The 23,378-nt window shown below is 43.1% G+C and overlaps 1 protein-coding gene across 1 annotated transcript in view; it reads right to left on the bottom strand.

Moving 5' to 3' along the window:
• The window catches only part of SLC28A3 (solute carrier family 28 member 3), a 117,478-nt gene that overhangs the window by 76,500 nt on the left and 17,600 nt on the right, over positions 1-23,378 (bottom strand). Inside the window, 2 exon segments of the mRNA XM_040417024.1 lie at positions 11,033-11,085; positions 12,404-12,493. Coding sequence (XP_040272958.1) covers positions 11,033-11,085; positions 12,404-12,493 — 143 coding nt within the window.

The following is a 23,378-nucleotide window of genomic DNA, read 5'->3' as shown; positions in this document are numbered from 1 at the left end:
CATCTCTTCCAGCAAAAAATGACACCCTACCTAAGACAATCGCCCAAAAAATAAAAAAAATATGTCTTTCAGAAAATGGAAACACAAAAATATTTTTTTCAAAAACAATTTTATTGTGTAAATCCCCCCAAAAAATAAAAAGTAGAGATATTTGGTATCTCCGCATTGTTACGACCTCCTCCTTTAAAAATATCACATTATCTACTCTGTCAGGTGAATATTGTAAAAAAACAAATAATAAAAACTGTGCCAGAACAGACATTTTTTAGTTACCTTGCCTCATAAAAAAGGTAATATATATACACACACACACAATGCACAACTACCTCTAGCAAAATATTTCTATACTGCAGGAATAACCTCCCCAGCTGCTATTTTCTAAAGTTTATTGCAGTTATGAAGGAGACAACAGTGTCATTGCTGTGCTCTGTGCTTTGTGTTATTACGTTGGACAGTTAACTTATATATATAATTCAGATAGTTAGGGTGAGATAATCAGTGTAGGTTAGATTGATCTATAGTGTAGCTGATATTGCTGAAAATTTGCAGGCGCGATAATATTGGAGCACTCTATCTGCATATAAAGCTAGTCTAATGTTCTGCCGTGCCAACCAATTCTCCAGTCTCAGGAAACTTATACCAGCTTGAAAAATGTAGCATAAGTGACCCACACCTGTATTTCGCACGCATTACACAAATATTACATTGCCGATTTTCGCAATCAAGAATCTAATCTCAAATTCGCGAATATATGACGAATATTCTACAAAATATTCGCAAAATATTGCGAATTTGAATATTTCCCCTACCCCTCATCACAATTCGTCAGTCCCAGCCACCATTTCTGTTCGTCAGTCACAGCACTATATTGAGAGGAGCCCCTGTCAGCCGTCTGACCTACCAGTCGCTACCAGCAGTCTCAGCACCAGCAGTCAGTGCCAGTCGTACAGCCACAGCCACCAGTCACAGAGCCAGCAGTGTCAGCCACCAGTCAGTGCCAGCCATCTCAACCATCAGTCAGTGCCACCAGCCACAGCCACCAGTCTCAGCCACAAGTCAGTGCCAGGAGTCTCAGCTACAGCCAGCACTCAGTTCCAGCAGTCTCAGCCACAGCCAACACTCAGTGCCAGCAGTCTCAGCCACAGCCACCAGTCAGTGCCAGCAGTCTCAGTCACAGCCACCAGTCAGTGCCAGCAGTCTCAGCCACAGCTGCCAGTCTCAGCCACCAGTCAGTGCTAGCAGTCTCAGCTACAGCCAGCACTCAGTGCCAGCAGTCTCAGCCACAAGCTGCAGCCAGCAGTCTCAGCCACCAGTCAGTGCCAGCAGTCTCAGCCACAGCCAGCAGTCTCAGCCACAGCCACCAGGCAGTGCCAGCAGTCTCAGCCACTAGTCTCAGGAACAGCCACCAGTCTCGGCCACCAGCCCCAGTCACCAGTCTCAGCCACAGCCACCAGTCAGTGCCACCAGTCAGTGCCACCAGTCTCTGCCACCAGTCTCAGCCACCAGTCTCAACCACCAGTCTCAGCCACCAGTCAGTGCCACCAGCTACAGCCACCAGTCTCAGCCATAGCCACCAGTCAGTGCCAACAGTCTCAGCCACCAGTCAGTGTGGTCAAGTTCCCTTGCCATTTAATATAGACTGTTCCTACTAATGTTTATGCACTACTGTTCTAGCGCCCGTTATAGTAACGGGCTTAATGTCTAGTATATTAATAACCTATATGTGAATATTCTATGTCATTTTTAAAAAAATAAAAATGGGTTGATGGTTTTCTAGATATCCTATAGTGTCTCCCTGGCGCTTATACCCTCCTTCTCTAAACTTGGCTGCGGTATCACAGCAGGACCGCACAAACTATTGCACAATATAAGTAAAACTCAATAAGTATGAAAGATACCGCGCACTCCTTTCCCTAAACCAGTCAGATGACCCTGCTGAAAGTAGATTGCAGACACTTATAACCAATTGTAACATAAGTTACTTTACTAGTAGTTCTCGTTCCGCTGCGTCTATCTTCCTATCTATGCAATATGGGTATCCATCTGGGTATGGGTCTGGTTTCTAAGATGCAGATCGCACCCCGGCCGGTGGCGCGGTACTGTGCATATAAGTTATACCTCGCGCTCTCAAGGAGCGAATAGTGACGTCACTATACAAACTACCGATAGTTGCGAGTACCAAATTTCCTTCCAACGCATTTCAGACAGTATGCTATCCTTCGTCAGGGAAATGGAATATGATAGTGCTGCTGGATTCCTTGTATATATGCACTTTCTCTGAATGACCACACTTTAACTCTTTACTTCCCCTCTTGTAGTATGTTCTGATACCTATCCAGGCATATTCTCTCTCTAAATATATCTATACAGCACTATTCAAATGCAAATAGTTCTATTTCAGAATTTAAACCCGCAGGTGCCAATGTATTCATGTTAAAAATCCATTTGGTTTCTATTCTGGAAATGTTTTTAATAAAATCACCTCCCCTTTTATTTGGCCTCACCACCTCTATCTCACAGAAAATTGACCCAGTAAATTTCCCATCATGTTTTTCTTTGTAGTGCCGTGATAATGAGTGTCCCTCAAACTTTTTTTGAATATTGTATACATGTTCTCCCACCCTTTTCTTCAATTGTCTTTTTGTATGGCCAATGTAGACCTTATTGCATGGGCATGTTATCGCATATATCACCCCCCAGATGTCCTCTTTATATGATCCATCATTATTTTCTATTTGTACTTGTATTTTATTATTGTTTGACTTTTCACAGCCTACACATATTTTACATGGGTAAAAGCCTTTTTGTTGCCCTTCGTCCTTGTAATTTTTCACATTTTTATTATTATTATTCTGTCTGATCATGCACCTAGTAGATGCCACCATATTTCCAATATTTTTTGCCTTCCGGAAAATGAATCTCGGCACCGTGGGAATTAACTCTCCAAACACTTTATCCTCTTTCAAGGCATTATTGTTTATTGACAATTTTCTTGTCCATTGGCAATTATATGGTATAATGATGGGTGAGATTATTATTTCCTCCTCCTTTATTTCTGTTTTTACCCTCCCTTTTTCTCCAAGTAGGGTCTACCTTTTTACCTGTCCTATTTCTATATTTTGGGCTATTAGTTTTTCTGTACTGTAACCCTACCCTGGGTTACAGTACAGAAAAATTAATAGCCCAAAAGGTTAGAGAATCATTACAGATCACGTCTGCCTCAGTCTTGGTATTTCTGAAGTGTTTAATGTGGTTCTAGCACTATCTAGCGGTGTAAAGCTGTATTACACTTTGTTTTTCCTGTTACGACGACTACTGCATTGTGGGTGGTGCACTGCATTGTGGGAGTGCAAAGCATCCTGGGAGAGAGAAGCCTTCAGTCTTCAGGACACATCAGCAAAGCTGTCCTTTTGCATGTCTTCTTCTCAAACTCCACCATACTTGTCAAAGCATATTTGGTGAGAGATCTACCTTTGTTTCAGGGACATTATATTATGCAGAGCTGTTCAGTTAGTTGTCATTGTTACTCAGGGAGTTGTTACTACTGTTAGCTAGACATGTAATCTTATGTACAGGCAGCCATTTTACCATGTGCTTCAGTGTTAATGCAAATGTTATAGTACATGCTATCTATATTTTATACTTATACTTGCTATTTGTATTCTTGTAGTTTTACAAAACAATCCTTTTTTTTTTTTTTTACCAATAAACAAGTTAGACTACAAAGAACAGTCCTCTTATTTGGAAGACAGAAATGGTTTATGCTGAATGTCAGACTGCACACTGTGTGAACGTGTATGAAGACAAAACAGATTTTTATTAAAAACATGTCCAGAATAGAAACATGAATACATTTGCACCTGGGGGTTTAAATTCTAAAATAGAACTATTTGCATTTAAATAGTGCAGTATAGGTGTGTGCAGGGCCGGCGTCATAACCCGGCATCCCCGGGCAAGTGCCGGGGCCCAATGCTCCTGGGGGGGCCCACTGAGCTGCTATGAGCACTTCCATCAATACAGATGGGAGCTCTCACTGCTGTCCTTTCACATACGCAGTACCCCTCTGGTGGGCCCTCTGAGCTGCAGAGACTCAGGACACGCCCCCTCTACACAAGACACACGCTGCCTGAGGAGACTGGAGAGAGACCGCACGGCTGGAGCTGGAGCAGAGAAGTGTGGAGACAGTCTGTGAGTCTGCACTGTGACTGTCTCTTCTCTGTGGGACAGAAGGAAAGGGGGGGGGGGGACACTGCTGCTTCATTCTATTTAGTTGTGTTACTGTTTTATTAAGCTGATTGCCTCCATGACACCTGCCCCCCCCCCATATCCTGTCCTATATCACCCTTATGGAGCCCCTGCCGTCTCCTTTCCTCCCTCATGTATCCAGAGCTCCTGTCCCACCCTCCTATCTCCTATTGCTGCCCTGCACAGACCTCCTGCCACTACTTGTATGAATCCCCCTCAGAGCCCCTTCAACCTACTTGCTGTGTCCACCCCTCCTGTCCATCCAGGGCCCCGGGCCCCTGTCTCACTCCTCTGCCTCTCATTATGGTGGCATCTGAACCGCATTCACCATAAGGACCTTCTAACATCACAGGGTCATGTGACTGTGCCCCCCACCCCGTACTGTGCCCCTTTATACCCTGCATTGTGCCCTCTTACCACACTCTGTGCAGTGCCCATAGTCATTCCCTGTACTATGCCCTCTTATACCCTTTTATCCGGTCACTGTATGGTGGTTTTATCCTTGTATGGCGGTGTTATCACTATATGGCGGTGTTATCACTATATGGCGGTGGTATCCAATAACTGGATGGCCATAACTGTATCCCTTTCTGCCCACACCACTTTTTTTTAGACCTGGCATGAGCGGGAAAAGATACAGATTGCGGTGTTAAGGACCTTTGCGCCACATCTGTGTCAGAAATACGCCTAATATAGACGTATTTCTATATAATAAATGACCCCCTAATCGTATGATTATTCGGGGGGTGGGGCTAATATCTTTATATTATATAGATTCTAGTGTATTATACTGTGCCCTGTATTTTCCAGTAGAAAATGATCCTTGGAAAGCACAGTCCTCATCCCTGACCACCAGGTAGTGCTCTGTCAGTACATGGAGGCCTCCCCTCTCCTCCATGCTGCTCCGCTGTGTACTGGGCTTATTCTGACACTAGGGCTGGGTTCACATCACATTTTTGCCATCCATTTAATGCATACTGAAAATGTATGCATTGACAGATGTCTCAGACTGATGCCGTACAGTGGCGTCCGTTCATCATACAGTTCCATGGTAAAAAAACATATACGTTAACGTATGCATTTTTTACTTGACTCTGCAGGATACAAAAACGTGGAGTGCTGCACATGTGTATACATCAAACCGATAGGAATAACGTAATGTGAACACACATTGGGGGGGAGGGGGGCGTACTAAATTTTGCTGTGGGGCCCAGTCAGTTCTAGCTCCATCACTGCACATCTCCTTCTCTCCTCCAGGCCTGGCTCACTGCTGCAGCGGGCCGGAGGAGAGAAGGAGCGCAGGGAGCTGCGGTTAGTGAATGACAGGACCACCAGCTCCCCTGCAATGATAGGTATGTGAGGGGGCCACTGGGGGGTCATTCATCACATTGTGAGGGTCCCTTACACAGTATAATGACTCCCAGTGCCCCCCATTTAGTATAATGATCCCCATTGACCCTCCATTTAGCATAATGACCACCAGATCCCCCATTAAATATAATAACCCCTCGTGCCCCCTCCATACAGTATAACCCCCAGTGTGGGGGCGACTGGGGGTTATTATTCTGAATGGAGGGTCACTGTGGGGTCATTATACTGTGAGGGCCCTTTACATAGTATAATGACCCCCAGTGTCCCCCATTTAGTATAATGATCACCAATGACCCTCAATTCAGTATAATGACCCCCAGAGCCCCCTCCATACAGTATTCCCCCCGTGTGGGGGCTACTGGGGGTCATTCAGGGCCGGCTCCAGGTTCATGTGGGGAGCTGGGAGCTGCGGTTAGTGAATGACAGGACCACCAGCTCCCCTGCAATGATAGGTATGTGAGGGGGCCACTGGGGGGTCATTCATCACACTGTGAGGGTCCCTTACACAGTATAATGACTCCCAGTGCCCCCCATTTAGTATAATGATCCCCATTGACCCTCCATTTAGCATAATGACCACCAGAGCCCCCATTAAATATAATAACCCCTCGTGCCCCCTCTATACAGTATAACCCCCAGTGTGGGGGCGACTGGGGGTCATTATTCTGAATGGAGGGCCACTGTGGGGTCATTATACTGTGAGGGCCCTTTACATAGTATAATGACCCCCAGTGTCCCCCATTTAGTAATGATCACCAATGACCCTCCATTCAGTATAAATACCCCAGAGCCCCCTCCATACAGTATTCCCCCAGTGTGGGGGCTACTGGGGGTCATTATTCTAAATGGGGGCGACTGGGGGTTATTATTCTGAATGCAGGGCCACAGGTGGTCATTATACAGTGGGGGGGAATTGGGGGTTCATTATACTGTGTGAAGGGCCACTAGTAGTCATTATACTGTATAGGGGCCAATGGGGGTCATTATACCATGTAGGAGCCACAGGGGGACATGTCAATGTAAAAAAATGCCTCATGGGGGCCCACTGGGATTTATCGCCCAAGGGCCCACATGAACCTGGAGCCGGCCCTGGGTGTGTGTGTGTATGTATATGTGTATATATATATATATATATATATATATAGAGAGAGAGAGAGAGAGAATATGCCTGGATAGGTATCAGAACATATTACAAGAGGGGAAGTAAAGAGTTAAAGTGTGGTGTTTCAGAGAAAGTGCTGCTGGATTCCTTGTATATATGCACTATCGTATTCCATTTCTCTGACGAAGGACAGCGCACTGTCTGAAACGTGTTGGAAGGATGTTTGGTACTCGCAACTATCCGTAGTTTGTATAGTGATGTCACTATTCGCTCATTGAGAGCGGGAGGTATAACTTATATGCATGGTATCGCGCCACCGGCCGGGGTGCGATCTGCATCTCAGAAACCAGACCCATGCCCAGCTTGATCTCCATACTGCATAGAGAGGAAGATAGATGCCGAGGAACGAGAACCACTAGTAAAGTAACTTATGTTACAATTGGTAATAAGTGTCTGCGATCTACTTTCAGCAGGGGCATCTGACTGGTTTAGGGAAAGGAGTGCGAGGTATCTTCCATACTTATTCGGTTTTCTGGATATTTGAAGCCATTCCCTGTCCAGTGTCTTTAACTTCCTTTTTGTCTGTAATTTTAGCATGGCAGACAGTCTCACTTAACTCTTAGGCTACATGCACACGATCAGGATTCATGTGCGGAGAATCCGCACTGAAATCCGCAGGCAAATCCGTGCGGTCAATCCGCATTAATTGGTGCGGATTTGCATACGGATTTGCGTGCGGATTTGGTGCGGATTCGGTGCGGATTTTCCGCATGCGGATTTCACTAAGTGAATGAAGAAAATCCGGTCAGGAAAAAAAAAATTAATTGACATGTCGCGGATTTTAAAATCCGCACCGCAGGTCAAAATCCGCGCGGAAAAAATCCGCATCGTGTGCATTGAGAATTTCAAATTCTCATAGAATACAATGGACATGACCTACGGTGCGGATTTTCCGCACGCAAATCCGTGCGGAAAATCCGCACGCAATCCTGATCGTGTGCAGGGGGCCTAACAGTCAGATCATCACTGTGACCTTTAGAAAGAGCCCCCTGCAGTGGCTCAATTAGAGCATCACACATTACACTAATCAATACAATACACTTCTGTGGTGATCGTTATCTAGGCCTATCAAGACATACTGTTATCCAAATTCTATGCCTACTATCATCACAAGGATTTCCATTCAGATAATATCTTCCCCTAACAGCAGCAGTAAACTAACAGTGAATGAATTACCTGTATACCTGTATATATAGTCTATAGGCATAGTACCACTCAAATGAAAAAGAAAATGTTTTAAAAATGTGTTTCTTTGAATATTGATCTAAAAATACCCCTTTCTAATGGTAGTGTCTCTTCCGAATAGAGAACTCCGTAAAACAAAAAACAAAAAACAAAACTATAAAACAGTGGTAGAATTGCATTTTTTCCTATTCTACCCCATTTGGATTTTTTTCCAGCTCCCCACTACATCATATACAATATTAAATAGTGTCACTAGAAAGTACAACTTGTCCCACAAAAAACAAGCCCTCATAAGGCTTGTTTGCTAACAGGAAAAAAAATTACAACTTGACAGGTCCTCTTTAAATGAAAAAAAAAAACTGAAATGTTAGGAAAAATCAGGAGCATAGTTATAGTGGATGTAAACGTAGATGGCAGTGGCATTGAGTCCCAAAGTGCCCTCTGCCATAGAAAAACATACTACACTGCGTGCAGAATTATTAGGCAAATGAGTATTTTGACCACATCATCCTCTTTATGCATGTTGTCTTACTCCAAGCTGTATAGGCTCGAAAGCCTACTACCAATTAAGCATATTAGGTGATGTGCATCTCTGTAATGAGAAGGGGTGTGGTCTAATGACATCAACACCCTATATCAGGTGTGCATAATTATTAGGCAACTTCCTTTCCTTTGGCAAAATGGGTCAAAAGAAGGACTTGACAGGCTCAGAAAAGTCAAAAATAGTGAGATATCTTGCAGAGGGATGCAGCACTCTTAAAATTGCAAAGCTTCTGAAGCGTGATCATCGAACAATCAAGCGTTTCATTCAAAATAGTCAACAGGGTCGCAAGAAGCGTGTGGAAAAACCAAGGCGCAAAATAACTGCCCATGAACTGAGAAAAGTCAAGCGTGCAGCTGCCAAGATGACACTTGCCACCAGTTTGGCCATATTTCAGAGCTGCAACATCACTGGAGTGCCCAAAAGCACAAGGTGTGCAATACTCAGAGACATGGCCAAGGTAAGAAAGGCTGAAAGACGACCACCACTGAACAAGACACACAAGCTGAAACGTCATGACTGATTTTTCTAAGGTTTTATGGACTGATGAAATGAGAGTGAGTCTTGATGGGCCAGATGGATGGGCCCATGGCTGGATTGGTAAAGGGCAGAGAGCTCCAGTCCGAATCAGACGCCAGAAAGGTGGAGGTGGAGTACTGGTTTGGGCTGGTATCATCAAAGATGAGCTTGTGGGGCCTTTTCGGGTTGAGGATGGAGTCAAGCTCAACTCCCAGTCCTACTGCCAGTTTCTGGAAGACACCTTCTTCAAGCAGTGGTACAGGAAGAAGTCTGCATCCTTCAAGAAAAACATGATTTTCATGCAGGACAATGCTCTATCACACGCGTCCAAGTACTCCACAGCGTGGCTGGCAAGAAAGGGTATAAAAGAAGAAAATCTAATGACATGGCCTCCTTGTTCACCTGATCTGAACCCCATTGAGAACCTGTGGTCCATCATCAAATGTGAGATTTACAAGGAGGGAAAACAGTACACCTCTCTGAACAGTGTCTGGGAGGCTGTGGTTGCTGCTGCACGCAATGTTGATGGTGAACAGATCAAAACACTGACAGAATCCATGCATGCCAGGCTTTTGAGTGTCCTTGCAAAGAAAGGTGGCTATATTGGTCACTGATTTGTTTTTGTTTTGTTTTTGAATGTCAGAAATATATATTTGTGAATGTTGAGATGTTATATTGGTTTCACTGGTAAAAATAAATAATTGAAATGGGTATATATTTGTTTTTTGTTAAGTTGCCTAATAATCATGCACAGTAATAGTCACCTGCACACACAGATATCCCCCTAAAATAGCTAAAACTAAAAACAAACTAAAAACTACTTCCAAAAATATTCAGCTTTGATATTAATGAGTTTTTTGGGTTCATTGAGAACAAGGTTGTTGTTCAATAATAAAATTAATCCTCAAAAATACAACTTGCCTAATAATTCTGCGCTCCCTGTAGTATTATAGATGGTATTTTACAGACTTCACATTGTGGTCCATGAGTGTCAAGTCATGCCTTAGGCTACTTTCACACTAGCGTTCGGGTGTCCGCTCGTGCGCACCGTTTGAAGGGGCTCACGAGCGGCCCCGAACGCATCCGTCTGGCCCCAATGCATTCTCAGTGGAGGCGGATCCACTGAGAATGCATCCGCCTGCCAGCGTTCAGCCTCCGCTCCGCTCAGTGAGCGGACACCTGAACGCTGCTTGCAGCGTTCGGGTGTCCGCCTGGCCGTGCGGAGGCGAGCGGATCCGTCCACACTTACAATGTAAGTCAATGGGGACGGATCCGCTTGAAGATGACACTATATGGCTCAATCTTCAAGCGGATCCGTTCCCCATTGACTTTCAATGTAAAGTCTGAACGGATCCGCTCAGGCTACTTTCAGACTTAGAAAATTTTCTAAGTAATAATGCAGACGGATCCGTTCTGAACGGATGCAAACGTCTGCATTATCGGAGCGGATCCGTCTGATGAAACATCAGACGGATCCGCTTCGAACGCTAGTGTGAAAGTAGCCTTACTTAAGAATTATGAGGTACAGTACAGAATTCTTCAATATTATAATATATTACAGGCAGCAATAGAACTTATGATAATTAGTGATGATTGTGGAGGACCAATTTTTTCATGTACACCTATGATTAACATACTTTAAGTGAACTGCATGTTGACTAAGTGAACTGAAAGGATTTCCCTGAGACTCATCTACAGCTAATACACCCTTGTATGTCAACATCACATATGTGTAGGCCATGGTTAAGCAATCTCCAGTACTTCAGCTATTGTGAAACTACAATTCCCAGCAAGCACACTTGTTCAGCTGTTCTTGGAACACCCATGTAAGGGAATGGAGCATTATGATAATTGTAGTTTCACAACAGCTGAAGTACCGGAGATTGCTGACATCTGGTGTAGACGCTTACATCAACATTCACAGGTTTTGCAGTGTTTTCAGTACAAGCCTATATGAAACAGCACCAACAAAATGTGTGCTAAATGTTGTAAAACATAACACAATATACCTTTTATGATTTGAGGCTCCTTTATCAGATTTAGTAAATGTCTCATTGTTAAGCTGAAATGAAAATGAAAATCAAAAGTGAAAGACACACAAAATTTAATAAAAAACTATTTAAAAAAGGCTATAAACATCTTTGGGGCAATTTTTTATTATTGCATTTTGCTCATTTTTTCAATTGGTCTTTAAAAATTTCCAGCTGTTTTTGTGCCACGGGGGTAAAATTTTAGTTTATTTTGCTGTCACTTTCTGTTTACTCTTATACCCCCTCAGGAATATGTCTTAAATGAGTGTTTATGAGATCAGAGATGAGCTATACGTGAGCTGTTCATCTGATAAAACTCGCACTAAGAAGAAAGTGATAGTCTGAAATAGACAAATAGACTGAAATGTAACCCATCTATCAAAAAAAGTCTGAACATTTTTAATATAGACCAACTGAAAAAATTATCTTTAGCCCCAAATGAGTAAAATGCAATCATAAAAAAATTGTCCCCAAAGATGTTTGTAACCTTTAATATTTATCAACCCTATTTATTTACAGTATATTGTATGACAGGTGTAATATTATAGCTGATACTTTCTTCCATCCAGATCATTCTTACACTTTGTCCATAGTTAAAGAGGTTGGCCAATTTGCAGTATTTTTACTTTACACACTGTTTTATTTTTGTCCCTTCTCGGGTAGACTTCAGAAACGTTCTTTCATATTGTTTCTCCACTGCTGGTCTAGGACTGGGCTGCTGCTCCCATAAACAGTGTCAGTGCATTGTTTTTGCAGCTCTGGCCCCTATAGATAAGATCACACAAAATGACTCCATAGGCTCCCCTGTCCTGTCGGCACTGTGCGTTTCCGTCCTGTCTTCAATTGCGCAGACTCCATATCAACAGTTCAGCGTCTGAGCAGTAGAAACAATTCTTTACCTCCAGTGTATGGTCCGATGTGCCCAGCTGCTAAATAAAGCAAGCATGTGTCCAACGGACGGTACACTGGACGTAAAGAATTGTTTCTACCGCGCAGATGCTGAACTCCTGATGTGGAGTCTGCGCAGTAGAAGACAGGGCAGGAGAGTGCAATGCCGGCAGTATGGGAAAGCCTAAGGAGGCCTTTTGTGTGATGACATCTATAGGGGCCAGTGCACTGGCACTGTTTACAGGAGCAGCAGCCCAGTCCTAAACCAGCAGTGGAGAAACGATATGGAAGAAAGTTGCTGACGATTACAGGAGCAGGGTCCAAAAAAAAAAAACAGAGCAAAAATATTGTAAAGTGGCCAACCCGTATAACTATAAATCAATCCTAATCATGTATTGTAATTCTAATTTTAAATTGAAATAAAACAAATGAAGGACAAATTAAGGTTAACCATTCTTTTACCTGGCTAATTATTACAGAGTCTCCATTAATGTGTCTCTTGTTCTGAAGATCATTGCTGTTTGGTTCTTCTCGATGAGGAGACTCATCAGTCTGTAAAATATAAACATATACATGAATGGGTCAATCATTAATAAAACCTAAATCATTGTGACCTTATTTTCTTCCAAAGCTCAAAACCTTCTTAGTTGGGTTCCTCAGCACTGGCATTTCCTAGTCGAGCGTAGTGTACATTTTACAATGGAATCTAAAACACCTTGATAGAGCATTTAGTAGCTCAAATCTCATATGTTCGCACTCTCAATGTTTAACTTCATTTACAGCAAGTTACAAAAAGCATGTTTTGAAATGATAGGTCTTTTAATCTCTACAACGTCAGAATTGGATGATTAGTGCATTCTGAATTGGGGTTTCTAGTGCACTCGTATGCACGTGGAGATGGCAAAATCCCCAATTGTAGTACAAATGTACAACAATTTTTTTTTCTGACATTTTCTAACTTTTTTTTTATCAAACAAATGCAGTGGCCAGATATTAACAGAAAACTTAAAACGCTACAGTTTTGGAGTGTTTTTCCTCACTTTAAAAAGAAAAATTCTGAATGCTTTTTCAATAGGGTTCTTAATAGCAAAATACATATTTTGGAATGGGGCCCCACTCCACTATGAGCACCTTCAGCAGCACATTCAATCTCCCAAATACACAACTATTATCAACACAGTTATGTCATACTACAAGGATAATGCACACAGTGATGTCACAGTACATGAATAACAGGTACCCCATGATATCATAGTAAATTAATAATACCCACAACCATAACTTAATGCAGTGATGTTACAGGAATAATGTCACATGTCATGGGAAAAATGCACAGATTAATGTAGCAGATTAGAGGTAATGTGCACTACAGATGTAACAGACTTTATAGTACATCTTTGAATTGATAGACATTCCGTATTAAAGCCTCCTCTTCCATTCAAGTGAAGCTGTAATTACATTGCACTGCCACTGCAAGTTAGGCGGCCCGCACTGAAGAGGATGCAGCATTCACACCAGCGGGGTGCAAGGAATCGGTCCCTACCAATCTGATTATTGATTATCAGTATCTGACACTGCACAAACCCTTTCAGTATTCTTCATGCATCAAAAAATTAATGTGATGGGGCAGTCCGCTGTCCAATAACTGCTGCACTCCAAATGCACTGTTTCCTGGTTGTAATTTTCTCAGATTTTGATTGCCCCTTGATATATACAGGTAAGTATAATGTCAAGCACAACAGATCAACCACATCACCCAGATAGAAACCACATCACAGCAGAATGGCGGCAAAGAACAACTATTCTGAAACACCACTGTCTATAGAAGGGATCAGCAACCTCCGACACTCCAGCTGTTGTGCAATTACAACTCACAGCATGCTCCACTCACTTCTATGGGAGTTCTGAGAACAGCCAAGCAAGTGTGCATGCTGGGAGTTGCAGTTTCATCACACAAGGAGTGCTGAAGGTTGCTGACCCCTGGTCTATAGATAAGTGTAACCACCTATAGGTGGCAGTAGCTACTAGCTACTAGCTTGATCTCTGCAAGAAAAATCAGCACCTTTTCTAAGCAGTGTGGGTATTCTCTCTGGTAGACAGGGTGTGCGGACGCAGTACAGAGGCAAATTACCAGTTCTTAAATCAAACTTCAGTGTTTATTCACACATAAAGCAAAAACAAAACGTCACTTTGCAGTCTTGGTGTTAGTTCACACACAATGGAAAGTCCACACAGCAAAAATCACCTTGTTGACAGTTCTGACTCCAGCAGTCCATAGCAGGCTTTTAGGGGGCCAGTTTCCCTTACAGACGGGTCTCAGCCCTCCAGCACGGCACAAGCCTCAGATCCCAGCACACAGACCTCCTGAGCTCCACTGTCAGACTGAGGTAATCCTCCTCAACTGGCAGTGCTGGCTGGTTTTTAGGCCTGGCAAAACCCAGCCTGGAACATGGGGAGTAGTCAACCACCCAGCACTTTAACTACTCCCAGTAAGAGCCATCCCGGATCAGCTATACAGCCATACTAAGTATTAAGGTGTCAAACAGCAACTGCTGCTGACACATAAAAACCGGCTCTTACTCCACCGAGGCCAGGAACCTCGGTAACACGTACCTATCATCCACGATGATTCCTTGTACCTTCTTACAGCAGATATGTGCTGAATCTACATCCTGATCCTATATCACCTAAGATCTCTTCTGCTGGTTTACATAATCCAATCTTCTGGCCGATTATCAGGAACAGACATTCCTATGAATTCTTGTTTCCAATAATTGGCCTGTCTAAACGCTCATTCATTGGAAACACTCGATCCACTGCCCAGAAACAGTGCAGCTGTATGAAGACGAGTGATGGCAGTAGCTGTGGAGATGATCAGCGCTTCACCTCCACTGATCAAGTAGCCAGTAGTCAGAAGGAACTTTTCCTTCCCGATAATTGGCTGCAGGCTGGAGCATGTAAATCCAGTGTTACTCTTACAATATGAATTATGATTATATCTAATGACTATTTTCATTCAACATGCTCTCTGAACACATTTTATTTGTATGCCCAGTTGCCCATATCCATTCAATGAATGAAACAAGTCTTAATGTCTGAGAATCAAAGTACAACATGACATTTCTATAAAATAAAAGTGTAAGAACAAAAGCAAAATAATCCTGCTTAGTATTTAACATTAAAATTGTTACCTATACTGTAATCTAGATAATTGTCAGTGGTTTTGTGAAATGACTAAGCCTGATTCATCAGTTCTGTTTGCTCTTTATCTACCTAATTAAATCTAAGTACTAGTTGATTCCTGCAATATATCTTGTCAACACATCCAGTTAACTCATTTATATTTCCTTGTTTATAGGGATGTGCCGCAATTTAAAGTAAATCTAGGTCGGACAAACATTTGTTAACAAACACCATGTCTGGAAAAGATACTGAATTACTATGTGATAAGTGACAACCAAACAGAAAACAAAAGTTACTATGTTGAAAGCAAAAATATATTTCAATTCTCCAGGTTAACTGCCATGAAATAACCTGATCTAGTTTGTAATGACTGCCTATAGCGTGACCTTTCAGCACAAGGACTAAAGCCATGAACTACTCTGCAAAGAGTTTAATCTCAACATATGTAACTAATTATTCCCAATCAGAACTCAATTTGCTATACATATATGGGCACAGTTATTAATATGATACTGTTGGCTACTAGTGTTGAGTGAACCCGAACTGTAAAGTTCGGGTCCGTACCAAACATTGCGAGTTCGGGTACCCGGACTCGAACTTTGCCGGAAAAGTTTGGGTTTGAGTTCGGTGTTTGGGCATTTAATAAAGCTTTTGAAAGGCTGCAGGGCAGCCAATAAACAAGCTTTTAAGCTGTGGACACTTAGAAGCCATCACAGCCATGCCTACTAATGGCATGGCTGTGATTGGCTGGTGCATCATGTGACCCAGCCTCTATACAAGCTGGATCACGAGTAGAACCACCAATCAGCTCTGAGTAGTGCAGGGACAGGAAGCAGGCAGCTGAGGGAGAGTGTTAGGAATCTGGCTATTTGTTTTGTGGGTGACCTATAATGATTTTTCGTGGGTGCAATACACCAGCTTTGTACCCCTGACACAAAGATATAATAGTTAATCCGTCTGTTAGTTCAATGGGTGACATATAGACATTTTTGGTGTGAGATACATGTGCACTTTATATGTGACAGGGAAATTAATAAAGTTAATCTGATTGTTAGTTCAGCCGGTGACATATACTCATTTTTGGTGTGTGGTACACCTGCACTGCATACATGACAGGGAAATTAATATAGTTAATCCATCTGTTAGTTTGGTAGATGACATATTCTCATTTTTGGTGTGAGATACACCTGCACTGCATACGTGACAGGGAAATTAAATATAGTTAATCTGTCTGTTAGTTTGGTGGGTGACATATTCTCATTTTTGGTGTGAGGTACACCTGCACTGCATACGTGACAGGGAAATTAAATATAGTTAATCTGTTAGTTAGTTCGGTGGGTGACCTCAAAGAAGGAGGAGAGCATCAAATAAGGGACGTGGCCCTGGTCATGTTGCTGCTGGTGGAGCTCCTGTTGCAGGGAGAGGATGTGGTCGATCTGTGCCAGCTACACGCCCAAATGAAACACCTTCCTCAGGTGCACGTAGGCGACAATGGTGTACCAATGGTGAGGCCAGAACAAGTAGAGGTGGTAGTAGATTGAGTGGCTGACAGTGCCTCCAGTTCCTTCACATTGTCTCCCACCCAGTCTCCTGCTGAAACCGCAGAGTTAGCACCTGCAGTCAATGGACATCTGTCTTTCACCTCAAATCAGCCAAGCAGTCTGAGCCCCAAGTCATGCAGCAGTCTCTTATGCTTTTTGATGACTCTGTTGGCAGGGTTTCCGTGGGCCATCCACCTAGCCCTGCCCCAGAAGTTGAAGAGATTGAGTGCACCGATGCCCAACCACTTATGTTTCACGATGTGGACATGGGAGGATCACCGCATGACGCCTCTGATGATGATGACGAAACACAGGTGCCAACTGCGGCGGCTTTCTGCCATGTGCAGACCAGCAAGGAGGGCAAGGGTGAAGAGTGGGTGGAAGATGATGTGGAGGATGATGAGGTCTTAGATCCCACATAGAATCAAGGTCATGTGAGTGACTTGTGCAGTTCAGAGGAAGAGGTGGTGGTCACACAGCGCCAGCCGCACAGCAACAGAGCGAGAAGGGTGCAAAAACAGAGTGGTCGTCCCCTAGACAGTATGCCTACTGCCCACTGCACCCAGGGACTGAGCACACCAAAGCCAGCTCCAAGGAGATCCCTGGCGTGGCAGTTCTTCAGACAATGTGCTGACGACAAGACGCGAGTGGTTTGCACGCTGTGCAATCAGAGCCTGAAGCGAGACATAAATGTTCTAAACCTGAGCACCACCTGCATAACTAGGAATCTAAATGCAAAGCACGAGCTGCAGTGGAGTACACACCTGAAAAACCACAAAAGATCTCAGGTTTCTCTTGCTCCCTCTTCTGCTGCAGTCTCGGCCTCTTCCTCCCCCTCTGGAGTGACAGTGGCACCTGCCACCCCTCAAACATAAGATATGGCAGCAACACCACCCCCTCCACCACCGTCACCCAGCATGTCCACACTGTCCCATGGAAGTGTTCAGCTGTCCACCCCCCAAGCACTGGAAAGAAAGAGGAAGTACCTACCTACCCACCCGCGATCCCTGGCCCTGAATGCCAGCATTTCAAAATTCCTGGGCTTTGAAATGCTGTCACTCCGTCTGGTGGAGACAGAGACTTTTAAAAACCTTATGGCGGTGGCTGTCCCACAGTACGTGGTTCCCAGCCGCCACTACTTTGCCAGGCGAGCCATCCCTGCCCTGCACAACCAAGTGGCGGACTAAATCAGGTGTGCACTGCGCAACGCCATCTGTGGCAAGGTCCACATTACTATCGACACGTGGACCAGTAAGCACGGGCAGTGACATTATATCTACCTAACTGTATACTGGGTAAATGCAGTGGCGGCTGCGCCTAAGGCGGATAGCAGTTTTGCGCATGTCCTACCGCCACCAAGGATTGCAGCACATTTCTCGTTGCCTCCGACTTCACTTCCTCCTCTACCGCCTCCTCATCCGATTAGCGTAACACCTTCACCACCAACCTCAGCACAGCCAGGGGGAAACAACAGCATGCTGTTTTGAAACTCATCTGTTTGGGGGAACAAAACCCACACTGCGCAGGAGCTGTAGACTGGCATGGAACAACAGACCGATGAGTGGTTGGTGCCCCATACTGATAGGTTATTTTGGAATTCAGATTGTGAGCCCCAATGGGGTAGGTGAGTTATGACACTCTATGTACAACACTAGGGAATATGTTGGCTCTTTATAAATGAGTAAAATAAAGAGCAAGTTTGTGATTAATATGTGATTCATCTAGTTTAATCATTAAGAGTTTCCAGCAAAAAGGATGAATTGAAGCCAAATAGTTATAAAATGAGGTTATAATTTGGGCTGTTACAAGCTTGCAAGCTGGTTTGGGCAGTTTATATACCCAGGCAGGGAGTTCCTTTATTACTGAAACTGCGGATAAGCCAAACACAATCCAGATATTCAACTTCCTGACTCAGTAAATCTCTTTGTAACTACAGTGGAGAAATCCCACTAAAGAAACACTTTATGAGACAATAAAATGTCATTTCAAGAGGTGTGGAATAAATATCAAATTAATATTTAGGGCTGTTTTTGTCTAGAAAGATTTTAGTTTTGGTTGCCATACTTTTTGGGTTGAATATCACTAGCATATGGCCCCAATGTGTGATTGGTCTATGTGACCCCTGTCAGTCAAAAGAATAAAGTGGTAGCAGCAGAATAAAGAGGCTGTGCAGTGACCCAGTGGATCACTGCTAAAGAGTTAATTCACCGCTAAAAGGGTTTATGTTTACGCTTTTGGGTTAATGTACTTTAAGTGATTCCAAGAGTTTATTTAATTGCTCCCTATTCAGGAGAAGGAAGCCTCGTCCTGCCCCCTCTGAGTCAGTAGTGCTGTGTAATCTAGCAGTGGCAGGTCTGTTACAGGGACCCTCCTTCCCTACATGCTGAGAATAAATGCTACGAAAATAATCTACAAACTGTTTAGGATCATAAGAATTGGTGCAAGGACAGTAAGTAAGGTAATCTCTCGTTTATGGCAACAGACCTTACAGCTTGTGGATAGGGTATGTTGCTTCAGTGCCCATCACACTTCTAGAATGGACTGGATAACTGAATTTAATTTTCTGCACCTGGCAGCCTGGGAATTGCAATGTCATATTGTGAGAGCCTTGCACACCTTTGGTCAATTTGGGAAGTTGTCTGGATTTAATAGAGAGAGACTCATAGGCAGCCATCATACATCCTGCTATCTCATATTCGCCATTGGAAAGACTGCGTATGTATTCTGGAGAAAAACTGAACTTATTACTATCAGTGACTTCATTTTGGAACTGTCAAAACTCCCTTAGCAAAGTGCTTTGGATTTGTTACCCCCAAATATGGCCTAGTTATTGTCTTGTGCAGTCATCCGCCTTCATCTGGCCATGGCTTCCTGCCTTGCAACCCATCATCTTGAACTTTATAAGCCATCTTGTAAGGTAGTGTATGTGCAACTGTGTTCACAAAATCACACAGTCTGCATACAGGTATATAAGATTTGCATAGACTTGCTCTCCTCCCTCTTCTCCCTGTATACAGTAACAGTATGGGTAGTTCAGTACTGAATGTGTCTGCAACGCACAAAACAAATCGTAAGATATCATGCTTTCTTGAGTGCAACAAAATTTAGGATAGGCCATCAATATCAGATCAGCTCACTGAAGTCTGCAGCAATTGCTATCCATTTCACTGTTTACAAGGCTCAGCACTGTCTTTTTATTTGAAACATTTTATAAAAAAAAAAGAAAATTACAGCATAACTGTGTTCAAGTATAATTTTTTGAGGTACTCATATTACAGCAGATACACTTGGCTGTATTGGGTACGGATTAACAAGAGAGTACCATCTTAATAAGACCGATAGGAATCTGCCTAAGTAGTACTACAACAGTATAACCCAATAGTATAATCCAATTCCAATCTTAATAGAACCAAATATGGCAGTGTAACATATCATCTTTAACTGGCAGACGCTATTCAATAACAAAGTAGCATTCCTAAAGTCTAGAATTGCATATAGAGATGAATAAATATACCAGACCAAGGGATCCAGGGGACTGCAGTATCGTCACCAGGGGCGCAGGTATAGGGGGTGCAGACGTAGCAGTCGCTACCGGGCCCAGGAGCCTGAGGGGGCCCAAAAAGACTTGTGCCACATAAGAAGACACCAGTATTATAGAAAGTGCATGATGGTCAGGTTACACCTCTGACTGGAGGGAAGGGGTTAGGTCAAGAATTTGGCATGGGGGGGCATTTTAATTTTTGCCTCAGGCAGCACGAAGCCTATGTGCTCCTCTGCCCCTGGCCCCTGAGCGCTGAGGGAAGGGGGGCCCAAGCTGAACTCTTGCACCAGGGCCCATGAGCCTTTAGCTATGCCCCTGATCGTCACCCCAACGTACGTTTTGCCCAAAGCTTCTTCCTGGGGCGTGATACGGTAACTGGATTTTGCTATTGGGTTATACTGTTGCAGTAACATTCAGGCAGACTTTGACATCACAATTTTATAACATACTAGCTATACAGCATTGCATCCTTTATGTCTAATTTTTGATATGTAACCCACATTTGACCATTATGTGATCTTTGGGATATGTTTTCTGGCAACATGTGGTGTCTATTTAAGACTGTAGACATTTTAATGTAACAATCTATTATCTTTTATTATGTTGTAATAAAAATGTACTTTTTATGGATCCTGTGTGGTCTTTTGTTTGTTGGGGTTTAAAAATGTTTTTATATTTTAATAGTACAGTGGTCCCTAAAGTTACAATATTAATTGGTTCCAGGAAAACCATTGTACATTGAAACCATTGTAAGTTGAGTAATCGGTTCCGGAGCCCCAAAATGTCATCCAAGATAAGAGAAAATGAAGAGTTAAGAAAAATAAGCAGATAACTAAGACAGATAAAGCAAGTCCTTACATATAACAGTCAAGAATAGCTGCTAACTAGCAACTAATACAGCTATCGTATTTTACCAGAGAAGTGGCCTTGATTGGTTGGGTCTGAGTCTGAGGCATTATATGTTGATTTTAGTTTCAACTTACGATGCGTCAAAAAAAACCATTGTATGTTGAAAATATTGTATCCTGAGGCCATTGTGTCTTGAGGCATCACTGTACAGGTATTTTCAGATGTGGTGATGCCCATGACGATTATATATTTTTTTATTTACAGGAGGCTGGCTATGGTTGGCTGGTGTCTGCTGTAAAAAACAACAGGTACCTGCTGGCTATGATACCCATTCAGCTCCTCACACATGATTAGTGGTGAGAGAGGCAAATCATTTGAAGCAGAATTCAGTCCGAAGTTTAGGAAAACTTTGATTTGAAAGGAATCCAAATTTTCTTGTGCTTCGTGGTAAGCAGTAACAGCCAGCCAATCTGCAGCCATCCCCAGTGATGTCACAGCCCTATAAAACCCTCATCCTGTGCGGTCTCCACCATTGTCCTGTAAGCTGAGCATAGGGAGAGACATGGAAAGCGTTCATGTGCTAGGGACAGTGTTGCTGATAACGATTAGTAGAAGAATATTGGAGAGGAAGACTGCAGGGAGACTTATTCTGCTTCAGTTTTATCTTATTTATTTATTCCTACATCAGACGTAAACTAAGATATGTAATTCAATACCAATCAGATGGAAGCCTTTATTATTCCAGTGCCAGCGTGTGAGCCAATACAAACTAGTCTGCACCCCTTAGGGGGGCCAGGTTTTAATGATGACTATCCTCATGTTTTGCTGGCTTTACATCTTCCAAATCATCCTTCAAAGTCTTCATGTCATAGAAAAGTCAGCAAGATGCAGAGAGAGGGAGAGCTGGATGTTATTGATGACATATTTATTCTCATCGATATTAGATGATGTGGAAAAGGAGGAAAAGCAGATGGCAGAAGAAGGGCTCCCACATGTAGGGCAGAAGAGCGCTGGGGTTGGAGAAGTGGGTATGCCAGAGCTGATTAAAATTCAGTGTTTACTGTCAAATAACCTGCAGGAGATTGAAGGCAAGAACAGCAATAATACGCATATTGTGCCCCCTACCTATCAGCCAAACCCCATACCAGCAACAACCCCTGTTTAAAGGTGCATAAAAGGTGCCATGCGGCCATTAACAATGAAGAAGGACTATACAGTGTGGTCTTCATTATTAAATGAAAGGTAGCTGCGTGCTAATTGGACGCGCTGTTCTTCACCACAGCATGGCCGCAGCATGGCTGCTCCATGTGGCTGGCAAAGTGGCCTGGGTATACCTGATTTATAGCGATTTGTGGCAAATTAGTTTGGAAAGAATCAAATTTCTTGGCGAACTTTGGTGAAGTGTTCATTTCGCCATTTATATATATTTTTTAATATGTAGGATAGCTCCTTTAAGTAAATGGTAAATGCAGTCTGGTCATTGATTATGAGAGCAGCCCTTTGAGACCAAAGACTCCAAAACTCTCAGACATATGGGCTTTAACAACCGTGCTACAATCAATATTGCAAATTTAAAATACATATACAGTACAAGCCTGGTCCTACAACTGATCCCCAAAGCATATACCACAATGAGCTTTCACAGTCTCCTATTACTCTAAGGGACCAAACGATGAACATAATATACAGTAAAGTGCTAAGGTGCTTACCCAAGTGAACATGCAGTGACTGGCCCTGATGCCTCTTTGCGCATTTCACCCAACTTCATCAGGAGGCATGACCAAAAGACAACAGGGGATGTTGGATTTTTACTTTGGAGGACCAAGATGAAGAGATGCTGACCCTAATACGTCCCCTTCCTCCACTGCAGGTCCACCATCTCTGACTTCTCCAGCATTTTCTCTACTATCTGAAGAGAGAACACAGAGTTCTCCAGCATCTACAGGTTTGCAGGGCCATGCGAGCCAAAGTGGCCAGAGGCCATCGCGGGATAAAGCACTCTGAGAGGTAAATGATCTTCCCAGCCAACTTCTTCATCGCATGTTGTTGCTTCCTTTGATGCCTTCAAAAACTCATATCAACCTCAGCAACTGCTAAAGAAGATGTTGCTAGCTTAGATCAACTCAATGCATAAGGATATCTCACAAGTACTCTCTCTTCACTCCTCTGTGAAAGATTTGTGACCCCGAAAAGCAAGCAGTGTATAATGCAATGAAAAAATTAATCAGGTCAGCAAAGGAGGCAATATGGACAATAACAATACATTAGTAAGTGCTTTGTGTTAACTTTGTCCACATGTTAAATGCCATTTGCTGAAGTGAGA

This window comes from Bufo bufo, chromosome 2, assembly GCF_905171765.1.
Source record: "Bufo bufo chromosome 2, aBufBuf1.1, whole genome shotgun sequence".
Classification (NCBI taxonomy): domain Eukaryota; kingdom Metazoa; phylum Chordata; class Amphibia; order Anura; family Bufonidae; genus Bufo; species Bufo bufo.
This window is presented reverse-complemented; position numbering and strand designations above follow the sequence as displayed.